The sequence below is a fragment of the Prinia subflava genome, chromosome 7, assembly GCF_021018805.1.
Source record: "Prinia subflava isolate CZ2003 ecotype Zambia chromosome 7, Cam_Psub_1.2, whole genome shotgun sequence".
In the NCBI taxonomy this organism is placed as follows: Eukaryota; Metazoa; Chordata; class Aves; order Passeriformes; family Cisticolidae; genus Prinia; species Prinia subflava.
Window position 1 is genome coordinate 22,402,562 of NC_086253.1, and position 11,321 is coordinate 22,413,882.

The 11,321-nt window shown below is 46.0% G+C and overlaps 2 protein-coding genes across 12 annotated transcripts in view; one reads left to right on the forward strand and one right to left on the reverse strand.

Moving 5' to 3' along the window:
* LOC134552797 (atherin-like) overlaps nucleotides 1–6,231 on the reverse strand; it is an 81,194-nt gene extending 74,963 nt beyond the window's left edge. For 4 of the 7 annotated variants that reach the window (XR_010080946.1, XR_010080948.1, XR_010080945.1 and 1 more), the window contains exon 1: nucleotides 2,171–6,230. Coding sequence is in view for 3 of the 7 variants with exons in the window: in XM_063401772.1 (XP_063257842.1) it covers nucleotides 2,171–2,863 (693 nt within the window). In the remaining 4 variants the exon portion in view is untranslated. Of the gene's footprint in view, nucleotides 1–2,170 lie in introns of all 7 variants that reach the window. The other 3 variants (XR_010080947.1, XM_063401773.1, XM_063401774.1) reach the window with 1 other exon arrangement.
* KLF3 (KLF transcription factor 3) overlaps nucleotides 543–11,321 on the forward strand; it is a 29,818-nt gene continuing 19,039 nt past the window's right edge. For 2 of the 5 annotated variants that reach the window (XM_063401765.1, XM_063401767.1), the window contains exons 1-2: nucleotides 1,547–2,232; nucleotides 6,252–6,290. The gene's annotated coding sequence lies outside the window, so the exon portion shown is untranslated. The other 3 variants (XM_063401769.1, XM_063401768.1, XM_063401770.1) reach the window with 3 other exon arrangements.

Genomic DNA, 11,321 nt, shown 5'->3' on the forward strand with positions numbered 1-11,321 from the left:
TGGGACATACCTACTTTATCTTGAGCATGTTCATGCAAGAAAACTACAGCAGCTCCTTTTCACAGCCCTAATGAAATATTTTGTGCCCATGTGTGTAACACGGCATTCTGTTTATTTTATAGACTTATAATAAAAAAATGACACTTTATGAGCTACATGATAGTATTTCAACAATACCTTGTTGTGACATGATATAGTGTAATTACTTAGCAGGAGATACTACAATTTATTGTTATGTCACTGAGTCATACCCTTCAGGGCTTCAGATTGGTGTCTTAATTTGCTTTTTTTAAAGCCATACAGACTAGCAAGATAAGTAAAGGGATTTATTAAAACATCCTAGGAATAAAGACATCGTCTGAACATGTGTGCGCAGCCGCGTGTTTGAAAATACTCTCCCCATCCTTCCCCTTCCTCCTTTGCTTTGTTTTTACAGCATTATCGGCAGGGTCAATAAGAAACACAGCGAACAGAAATTTCAACCCAAACACACAAAGAAACAGCTATGTTACACTTGGGTCCTATTAAGACAGTTATATACATAGACTCGTCCTGCAGAGCCGGAAATACTCAGCTCCTTCCACTGACTACCCATGAAACAAAGCATGTAAATGAAGACCTGCCGGGTGACCTGTTATCCACAAGAATCACTGGCTTGTCATCTGTCCACGCCATTAGCACTGGACAGGGCCTTGCCAAGCACAGCATTCGCCTCTTCCTTGGTCTCATGGTTGGGTACCATACACCAGTAAAGAGAGAACATGATTTCATATGGCACACTACAAGCATTGGAAGCACACTACAGTGACTAAGTGGCAGCACTTTTCCTTAACCAGTGTAATTGATACAGTCTGCCAAGAAACATTTTTTTTCAAAAATATTGCTCCCGCTGAAGTCCCACGGTCTATCTGTGGCTGTAAGTGCCCCCGATTTTACAGAGGGTGCAGTGCACTAAGCTGAAAGCTGTCTCGAGCAGCAGTGCTGGGGCAGAGCCGGCGCCCCGCCGAACCCCGCACCCCGCGCCGGGAGCGGCCCCCCGGGCAGCGCGGCCCCTCCCGCGGCGAGCGGAGCCCGGAGGAGGGGCGGGCTGGGCCACGCACACACACCTGCCCTGGGCCGGTGCCAGACGCAGGGCTGCACGGGCAGCGGCGGCACGGGTGGGGATCGCCGCCTCTGGCGACGGGGGTCGAGCCGAGGGAAGCTGGCAGCGCCTCTCCCCGCCAGCCCCCTATTCCCTCCGGCGGGAGCGCACCCGCGGCACGACGGGCTGAGCGCAGCTATAAAATCTACCCCGGCACGGGCCTCAGCAGCCGGCGGTCCGGCGGGCGGGCCGCCAAGCCGGGGCGGAGCCGGGCCGACACCTCTGCCCCACGCCCGCCGCGCTCCAGCCCTCGCCCCGCCCGACCCCGCCACCTCCCCCGGCGCGACGGGGCGCGGCGCGGGCAGCCCGCGGCAGCAGGGCCGGGAGCCGCCGCCCGGCTCCGCGCCCTTTCCCAGCCCCCGCCGGCGAAGCCAGCTCGGCGGCAGCGGCCCAGCGTGAGCACCTCCCTTCCTTCCCCCCGGGCGCAGGGTGTTGCTGTTGTTTTGCTGCCGCCGCAGGTCGGCCGGGGTGGACGCGGAGGGAGGGAAGCAGGGAGGGGTGCGCCGTGCCGCAGGGCCGCTGCCAGGTGCACGCCTCTGCCTGACACACGGGCGGGGAGGAGGAGCTGGACGGTCAGGTTTGTCGGCAAGGCGGCCCCGCTCCCCTCCCCTCTCCTCCCCGGGCTGCTGGGGATAATTAGTGTGTGTGCGAGGCTGTCTGCCCCCGGGAGGCAGGGCGGGCGCGCAGTCAGTGCGTGCCCGCCTGCTTGTGAGCGGTGACTCGCCCCGGCCCCTCGGCGGAGCCTCCACCCCGCGGGCGGGGACCCGCCCGGCCGCGCTCCCTGCCGTGACCCTCCCACCACCACTCACCCCGCCGGCCCGGGGAGCCTGGCAGGGCGAGCGGCGCCGGCGTCATGTGACAGCGCGGCCCGGTGCCAGGAGCCCGGGGGGAAGGCGAGCGGGCGGAGGGCGGGAGCGGGCAGCTCCTCCTCGCACACAGACCCGGAGACACCGCTGAGACGTCTCAGCCGCGGGACACGCCGGCCTCGCGCCTCGGTCCCACCGGAGCGCCCCCACCCCCGCCACCTACCGTGACCCCCGGCGCTGCGGGAGCCGAGGGAACCGCGGCGCGCTCCGCACCGCCTGCCGAGCGTAAGTGTGAGGGCAGGGGTAATGCGGGGGCCGCGCTCTGCCGGCTGCGGGATGGAGGTGCCGGAGGAGAAAAGTTTCCAGGCGCTGAGAGCAGCGCGGAGCCCGAGGCGGCAAGGTGGTGCCGCGGGAGCCGCAGCCACGCCGGGGGTGGCGGGAGCTGGGTCTCCGGCACGCCGCAGTTGCGGGGAAGGGGGAGCAGAACTCTCCGCGGGGGCTCCCTCCGCGGCGCCTGGGAAACTCGCTGTGCGGCCGGCGGGAGCCGGGGGCGGGGGCCGCCGCTGTCCGCCGCGCCCGCAGCGCACCTGTGTGGCCGGCGGGGCCGCTCGGGGGGAGCCTTCCCCGGCGCCCTCCCCCGCCTGTCCCCGGCGGGAGGGCCCGAGGGCCGCCGGCCCCTCGGGGCCGCTCTCCCGCCCAGCGCGGCCGCAGCCCCCGGCCTCTCGCCGGGGCGGGACAGGCGCGTCTTGGGACAGAGACTGAAGTGCCTTGGGGTGCCGGGCGGGACCCAGTGGCCGGCCGAACCGAGGCGGACACTAGAGCGGGCTCGCTCGGTTCCGCGGGCGGTGCGGTGGATGCCGGGGCAGGAGCTCGCGTACGGGCCGTGTCCCAGCCGCAGCGGATCGGCAAGCGCCATGGCCTCAGTTTAACTCTTGGTGAAGTCCAGGATGAAATCGGCTCCTAAAAGCCTGCCCCTCGTATAGTCATGTCACCTTAGCAGCGCTTGGCCGCCATGCAGGCAAAGGTAAAACGTGGGACAGCACAGCAGCGAAGTGTGGAGTTAGAAATAACACTTCGTTTGCTAGGTGCCTTTTGTTGGTTTTTTCTTTTTTTCTTTTTTTTTCCTGGATTCCTGTTTATATTTTTTTTTTAACCGAAATGGGAATAAAACTTAATTGCCTAGGACCACTGTCAGGTGAGTGCCTGTCGCAGCTGGGGGAGCCCTGGCAAAGGAAGGCTCAGCAACACGAGCCTCTTTGGGAGATCACAGCACCTAAATGGAGCTTGGGAGAAAGAAAGACCCAGTTCAGAATAGCTGAAGTGGTCATTCAGGAATTACATTAAAAAAAATACATTAAAGTTGTTTTGTGTACTTCCCTTTTGATTCAGGTACTGTACCCTGCACTGTCCACTGTGTTGTATTCACTTCCTCACCTTTGAAAATTCAGGAAGTGCCACTGTTTGTAGAACTGAGCTCTGAAGGTTTAATTGTTGGGAAAAGCTGAGTTTGAGTAACTGGTAGGAGAGCTCTGAAAACTTGACCTTATTTAAACTAATATAAATATATATCTGTCTGTATTGAAAACAAGGACTTACATGGCTGCTAACTAGTGATTTTTTTCAACAAATACGTTTAAGATACTGGTGTGATAATCACATGAGCAGCTGGTACTTGTGTGAGAGGAATAACATCTGGATTTGATAATCCCACCTGAACCAGAAGACACTTACTTCAAATTAACTTTCACCTTGTATTTTTAAGAATATATCGTTATTGCCTAGTATCAAAGTATAAAAAGCCTAAAGCTAACTTGACTAGCCTTTTTTGCGCAAGCAGGCAAATATTTCTGGGGTGTTTTTCCCTGTGCACACTGTTATAGTTATGGTACAGATCACACGAGAGACTGGGGGTAAGGGCGAAGGGTGGGGGAAGGAAAGAACACTAAATGTTTTCTCCCTCCCTTGAGAATCCAAGCAAAACTTCCTCCAAGTTGCAGAACTGCAAGGGAGCCCTTAGGTACTGTGAACATTTGACCTAGTCAACACCTGTTTAGCCAAAAGCAAAAGCCTTCAGATAAATAAGGATGTGTGAGTGAGATGAGTTGAAGACTCAGTGATACTAGAAACGTTATACAATCACCGAATTTCCTATATTTGCAGTTATTCAGTATGAAAAAGGAACTGATACAATTGGCATAAAACCTAGACCCACATCTTGCTGTGTAGATGCTGTACCAGCCAGTTTTTACCCCAAGTCCATTATTAAACTCCAAGCTTGGAACCTCACAGCACTCATTGGTGTTGCTGTTGTCCTCATCCACGTAACATTCTCACATCTGATAATGTTAGATGTCCTACCCATGGCATATAAATAACTGATGCAAGGTATCTAAGAGAAGAGAGAGTATTTGGAACCACAGCTTTGAAGGAAAATAAGTGTTGAAGTTATTCTGCTGCATGAAATCTAGACAAGTTGTGCTATTCTTCAGCTTATTTCATTTGTTCAGCTTTATATGTGAGTGCTTCAAAAATAAAAGTAGTAAATTCATAGGAAATCAGATTCTGACATGAAGTCTCAGTGCATATGAAAACAGGGATGTGGAAGGCCAGGCATGTGAGGGCTTAGAAGAATATTCTTGGGTGTTCTGAGTGACGTTGGTGCTGAGCTGCGGAGCAGTACTGAGCATGAGTGAGGCACTGTCCAGGAGCAGCCCCGAGCTTTACAAATCCTCCCTGCAATGGTCTCATCCCTAGCTCTGTCTGTGAACAAGGTACTCACTGCCAGGCTGGGCGCTGCCTCTTTGATGTCATGGAGCCAGAGCCCTGTTTAGCTACTGCCATTCTGTAAATACTGTAATAAACCAACTGGTCTCAGGGAAGGTTTCAGTGAATCCTCCTGACCTGTGGTGTCTTAAAATCTGCTCCCTCACGTTAAGGGAGACTGTTTGTAAATAGGGCAGGTCCCCTGCATAAGGACAGTGTTTTCATTCACACCCAATGAACAAACACCTCCACCCACTGTTGTTGTTTTAAAAGACTCCAGCTGCTCATGAATATAGGGTCAGGGAGGGCCGCCTAAATGTTTCTCTGTGCTTTCTCCCCAGCACAGCCAGCAGAGCTGTTTCCTGTTCTTTGTTTCAAGGCTGGGGTTTGCGTCACACATTCCAAGTGGCATATGTGGTGCTCTTTCCTGTTTCAGGCTGTTTTCTGGCAGTTCGGTAGCCTCGTCCAGGCCCCTTGTCACTGCCCCTCAACTCCCAATCCCCACCCGATGAGTTATCATGTCTCTACACACTTGGGATTGCTTAAGATGCCTGTGTTATGTCATAACGAGGTTTCCAAGTTAACCTTTAACGCACGCCTTCCACTCCAGTGTAGTTATGGGGGTGAACTGGGGTTTTTAGCTGTTCTCTGAAAACTTGAACTCAGCTCTCCAGAAAGTTGTGAGCCAGTTTTCTGCTCTCACTTGCTCATCAGCTGATCTGGAATAGCTCCATTAAAGTCACAGGGTTGCACTGATGTATAAAGAGTATAAGTGAGAAGAAAGTCCACATCTGTAGGCTTATAGTTGTGACAAGGGTTCTGACTTCAGCCCTTATCAATCTGAATTGCTCACTATAAGCACTTTGTATTTACAAATCTCAAAAAGAGTAGGTATTTTCTCCTTATACAGGCTAGAACATTCGTTGTCTTCCAGATGTAATACAGAAAATGAGGCATTGCTGTCTAACTTTTCTTTGGCTCTAATAAGTACTGCTGTCCTGCATTTTGCATTTTTGAAGGCATAAAAGTAATTGTTTTACTCCTGTTTTTATCTTTCACCGTCACCCTGTTGCAGGTAGATGTAAAAAATTGAGAGGAAATTGAGAAAGACATAAATCTTTCTGGTTGCTTTGAATCTGACAGAAGAGCTAAAGGACCCAAGCCAAAGCTCATTGAAATCAAGAGAAAAACGTGCATTAACTTCACTGTGCCCTGGGTGAAAATGCAAGATAGATTATTTATTTTTCTCTGTCTCTTATGAGCTGGAATATGCATGGTTTCTGTACACACAGAAATACTTCCAGCCTTTCATTTTACTCTTTTTTTTGTTGTTGTATCCCCATTCATTTTTAAAGTAGTCTTTTAGTTCCTCTTCTTGCCCTTCTAGATGCTATAGGCTAGCTGTTTGAGGTCATTGAAGATATCTTTAGGAAGTATCTGAAATACACACTTTAAACTTCTTTCAGAGCTTAATTGTATGTTAAAAATATTTATTGGATTATGTGCACATACTTACAGCAAACTGTTTTTTGTCTGTTCAGAAATCCAGATTAAAAGAAGTATTTGGCTACACAGTTTTGGTAAGTTGTTTATTGATTATTTTATTCTGCTGCTCTCAGTTGTTTTTATTTTGTAGTTTTTCTGTTTGTTTTGGAACACCATGGATGAATTTACCCATTAGAACATGATTACATATTTTAATTCTTGTACTGTTAATTTGCCCAAGATTTCAAACAGTTAATCTTTTTTTTCCAATGACAGAGGGGAAAAAGTTGCATTTAACTCTGTTTAATATTAGAAACTGCTGTATAATAAATGCAGTTAATTTTGTGGTTCACACCTTTTTGTAGCCAGAAGTTCTATAAAATAGGGAACTGAGGTTAAAATTATAATAATTATAATAATTTTTGTAAACCAACTTTTAAATATTAATTAACCCCGCTAACAGGAGGTCTTTTAGAGTTCTTTTATGCTGTCAGCATTCAATCTTTGTGTTTTCATTCCGAGGCGAGTTCCAGTCCAGAATATGAAGTTTGGCAGAGCTGGTTTTAGGAGAGATTAACTCTTCCCTGTGAAGCATTCACTTGATGCTGAAGCTTCCTTTCTGAGTTTTGTAGCTGTAGGTGATATCTCCCAGGGGAAGGAAATGTAAGTGTAGATCAGCCAAATGGAAAGACCAAGCTCCAACAGGTTTTAAATAGGCAGCTAACTCAGAAGGGAAAAAACCTTCAAGCAAACGCATGGTCTGCCTATCATGCAGTCAGTGTGTGTTACCAGCCAACTAACTTGATCCATGAAGATATGACAGAGTTTCCACTTTTAAAGAGTCTAAGCTGCTTGGATCACTGTCATATTCGTACCCACTATGCTGTCCACCTCTTTTCCCTGGTTGGTTTGTTGGTTTTGGGTTTGTTTTTTTTTTTCATTTCCATAGGTTCGTAGAAGTTCATCAGCATTTGCCCTGTGTTCAGATTCTTGTTCAAATCAATCATTTAGGCAGTTATTCATAAATGTATACTTCCTCTAGGATTAGATTTTCTTTCTTCTTTCCCATGCTATAAAAATGTTGGATCTCTTCTTCACGTTTCCTGAAATAGCAGAACCCTTCACATAAGAGAACGGTATTTTCTGTTATTTTTCCCTCACAATTAAAAGGCTTAATATTTCTCCTTTTAAATTATCTTAAAAATTAACCTCTTAAGAAAAACACAAGAACAGCTAAGTTCAGCTTGGAAGGGAAAGATTATCATACCATTCCATGTACTTCATTTGTTTTCAAAAGTCTTTTATCCTTACACTGTTTCTCCTTCTAAGAAGTAGCCTGAGACAGGAAACCAGACAGCAGTCTGCCCTGATAAGGGAGAATATTGTCTAATGGAGGTGCCTCAAGAGCTTTTCTTTCCTCCTCTTAGGTTCAGTAAGTATAGAACTGAAGGTTGAACAGGGTTTACATGGGCTCAGTTTTTTCTTGGTAAAGAAGACATTTTCTTATGCACTTCAAGAACATTTTTTCCAAGATTTTTACGTGCAAGAAAGCCAGTTCCAGGCACGTGGCTTCAAAGAGCCTGCAACAATATTATCAGAAATTTAACTGAAATACCGATTAGTCTGCTACATGTCAAAGCAGTTCTAGGTCAAACAAGGTGACATCAACAAAGTTATGATGCACAAGTTGTGCAAAAACACAAGTTTTTCAGCCTGCTTGCAGTCCTGAAGGGAGGAAGATAAAACATTTTCAAGTCTTTGCTGAGAAACACATACAGTTCGAAGTACTGAATACCAGAATTCTGTAGAAATGCTCTTTTTCTTAAAGCCTATCAATAAAACTTCAAGGAGAATTTTTTTGCCTAGGTACTCTTTTCTTATATAAAATATTCTTTTTCAACTTTTATTACTGCTACACAATGGAAATCCAGCAAATAAACACCGAAAGCTATTGATGAGTGGAAGATTTTCTTGGTGTGCTGGTTCTTCATGATTCTCCTTCTTTTCTGTTCCTCATGGTCTGACTGCTCTGGTCTCTTCCCACAGCACCATGTCTGGACTTTTTTTTCTTTGGCGGGGTCTGACTGCTGTGCTGAGCTGGAGAGGTTCTTTGCCTGCTGATATTTTTGGGTCAAGTGCAGTTAAGCACTTGCTTACTTCCCATTAAAGTTAATGAAACTTTAGAAACACATTTTTGCTGACTCAGGTCCGATGAGCAACCAGTACAGTAAAATGCAAACATGTTACAAGCTCTGGAAAACAGCTTTTGTACCTTCCACAGGGAATGTTTGTCTCAGAAACTGGTTCCTCTCTGTCAAACCCTTTGGAGGTTCCACTGAAGAAAACTTCTCACCTGGGTTCAGAAAACCTCCCTTCCCTTCTGGATTTCAGCAGTGGCAGTGGAGAATCTTCTGATACTATTGCTTCTCCCTTGTATCAGAGGAAGTTTGACTTGAGTTTCACAGAAGTCATAGGTTCAGAGCAGCAGGTCTGAGTCCCAAAGTGCTTGGACTGAAGAGCTTTTGCAGTGTGACAATGCTGGATTCAAACAGTGCTGCAAGAGCTGCAGTTCCTTGTACAGGGCACTCATGCAGTGCTAATTTAGCAGATATCATTACATTATTCTGTAATTATACTGACAATAACAATCATACCTTGAAGCTTCTAGACAAAGACTTGCTGTACATAGCGCAGCATTCCCGTTCTCCCCCCAGGCACAAAGACTGAGGAAATAAACCGTGTATGTGTTCTCAGGCAGAGTGAAGAGTGGCAAAAAAGAGTGGTATGGTCACCACCCCCTCCATCTGTAACAAAAGTCAGTCACTGACTGCTCTTCCAGGTATTTAAGGAGAACACAGGCTTTATATTAGAAAAACCTTTGTTGTTGGATGTGCACAGTCAAAACTGGCCCTCCACCCCACCCTTTCCTTTCATAACAGGTCTGCAGAGTTGGTGGACCTTGAAAGTAGATGTGCAGGGCTGCTGGGAGTAGCTGCACTGTGGTTGTCCTTTTCCAGCTGCTCTGCAGTGCAGATGTGTAGTCTGAGTGCATTCTTTAAGCACTTTGCACATTTCATCCAGAGTAAATAATCCAAACAAGCCCGTATTGTCAGAATACATGTTTAAGTACCTTTAAGCTTTCATTTAATCTTAATTATGTCTCTGAAACAATAAACCATACACCTGTCAGGAAGTTAATATTGAGAAGTGTTCAATCTTGACAAGGTGATGAGCTCCAGTGATAATGAACTTCCCTTCTGGAATGGATACCTTGCTGTATATTGGATCAAAAGAGCAGAGTTTGTGCTGTTTCTGGCTTGCTGTCTTCACTGGACTTCAGATAGGAGAATACTGAGGGACTTTGCCTGGACTTTACCTTGCACCTGTCCTTATTTGCATACAAAACCCAGTTGCTTCATTCGTCTTTCTGAAGTACAGGGTGTGAGCAAAATCTTATCAAAAGCCGTGTCCTGTTTGGACAAGTTGGACTGACTTGGCAGAGATCCACAGGGTGGAGTGAATGGGAGGAGGCAAGAAAGTAAAACTGGGTGGCTTGTTAGCAGAAAAAAAGAGGCAGAGCAAAAAAAAGAGAGGGTGGAATGTTTGCTTACTGGATTGCAGTTAATTATTTAGTTTCAGATTACATTCATTTTAAATTCTTTTACCTCACATGAGAAAACCCTTTAATGCAAAATAGTTTACCTAATAAAATGAAAGATAAAAGTTATTATTTTTTAATACATTTAACATGAATATATTGTTGTCACCTCACCAGTTTTTCCAGAGCACCTCAGGAATGAGAGATGGGTTTATTTTCCAGAAATTATTTATATATACTAAACAATTTGCAGGCCTTCAAACAAGTACATTTTGAAATCATTCTGTAAAGTAGAACCCAACTGTTTTTTCATTCCTCTGTAATAGAAACAGATAAAACTGTTTACCTTCCCTATCGCCCCCTTCTCAAATGTTTAGGAGAGAAAGGCTGGGAAGTTTTGAGTTAATAGGCATGATTTTACAAATATGCTGGGAAAAACTACTTACTTCTTAGTAGAAGTACCATGCTTTATTTGTGTGTGAGTGTACATGCACATATTTGCTCATGAGTGTGGTCCAGGCTATCAATTTGGAGCATTATTTTCACATACAAAGAGGAGTCTTTTGTGAGTTTATTTACGGCCGTAGAAAAACATAATTTTGAGCTAAATTTGAAATGCCAGATCCAAAGCTGACTTATACTGACTCTGTAGCAGTCGTACAGGACCAAGTGTTACATCTTAATAATTTTCTGTTCTTGAAAATTGTTTCCAGTCACTATCAAATGGGCAAAAGAAACCTGCTTAAGACTAACATAATAAAGAAGTGCTTGATTCCTATCCTCTGATGTAGCATAGTAAACTTACATAAATTAAAGTTTTCCTCTGCTGTTCTTAGATGAGTGCACTTGGAAAAGATTAAGAATTACTTTTCACTTTTGTTCAGAGTAGTACACTTCCTGTTGTGTATGTCAGTTTAATTCCTGCACAGTGATTTAGAGCTATCTCAGGAAACACTGAAATGTGTAGCATGACATGTGAAATGAGTGTGAAGTATCTTTTCACACACTTTCTTGGAGTAAAAGGTGAAAAGGAGTAATTTCTTAAACGGAAGAAAATATGCTTTTAGAATTACAAAAATTACAGAAAGGATGAGCATCATTGCATTTACTTAGAACAAACTTCTCTGTTTCTCTCTGTTTCTCTCTGTTTCTCTCTGTTTCTCTCTGTTTCTCTCTGTTTCTCTCTGTTTCTCTCTGTTTCTCTCTGTTTCTCTCTGTTTCTCTCTGTTTCTCTCTGTTTCTCTCTGTTTCTCTCTGTTTCTCTCTCTCTCTCTCTGTTTCTCTCTTTCTCTCTCTGTTTCTCTCTTTCTCTCTCTGTTTCTCTGTTTCTCTGTTTCTCTGTTTCTCTGTTTCTCTGTTTCTCTGTTCTCTGTTTCTCTGTTCTCTGTTTCTCTCTTTCTCTGTTTCTCTCTTTCTCTCTTTCTCTGTTTCTCTCTTTCTCTCTTTCTCTGTTTCTCTCTTTCTCTCTTTCTCTGTTTCTCTCTTTTCTCTGTTCTCTCTCTTTCTCTCTTTCTCTCTTTTCCTCTCT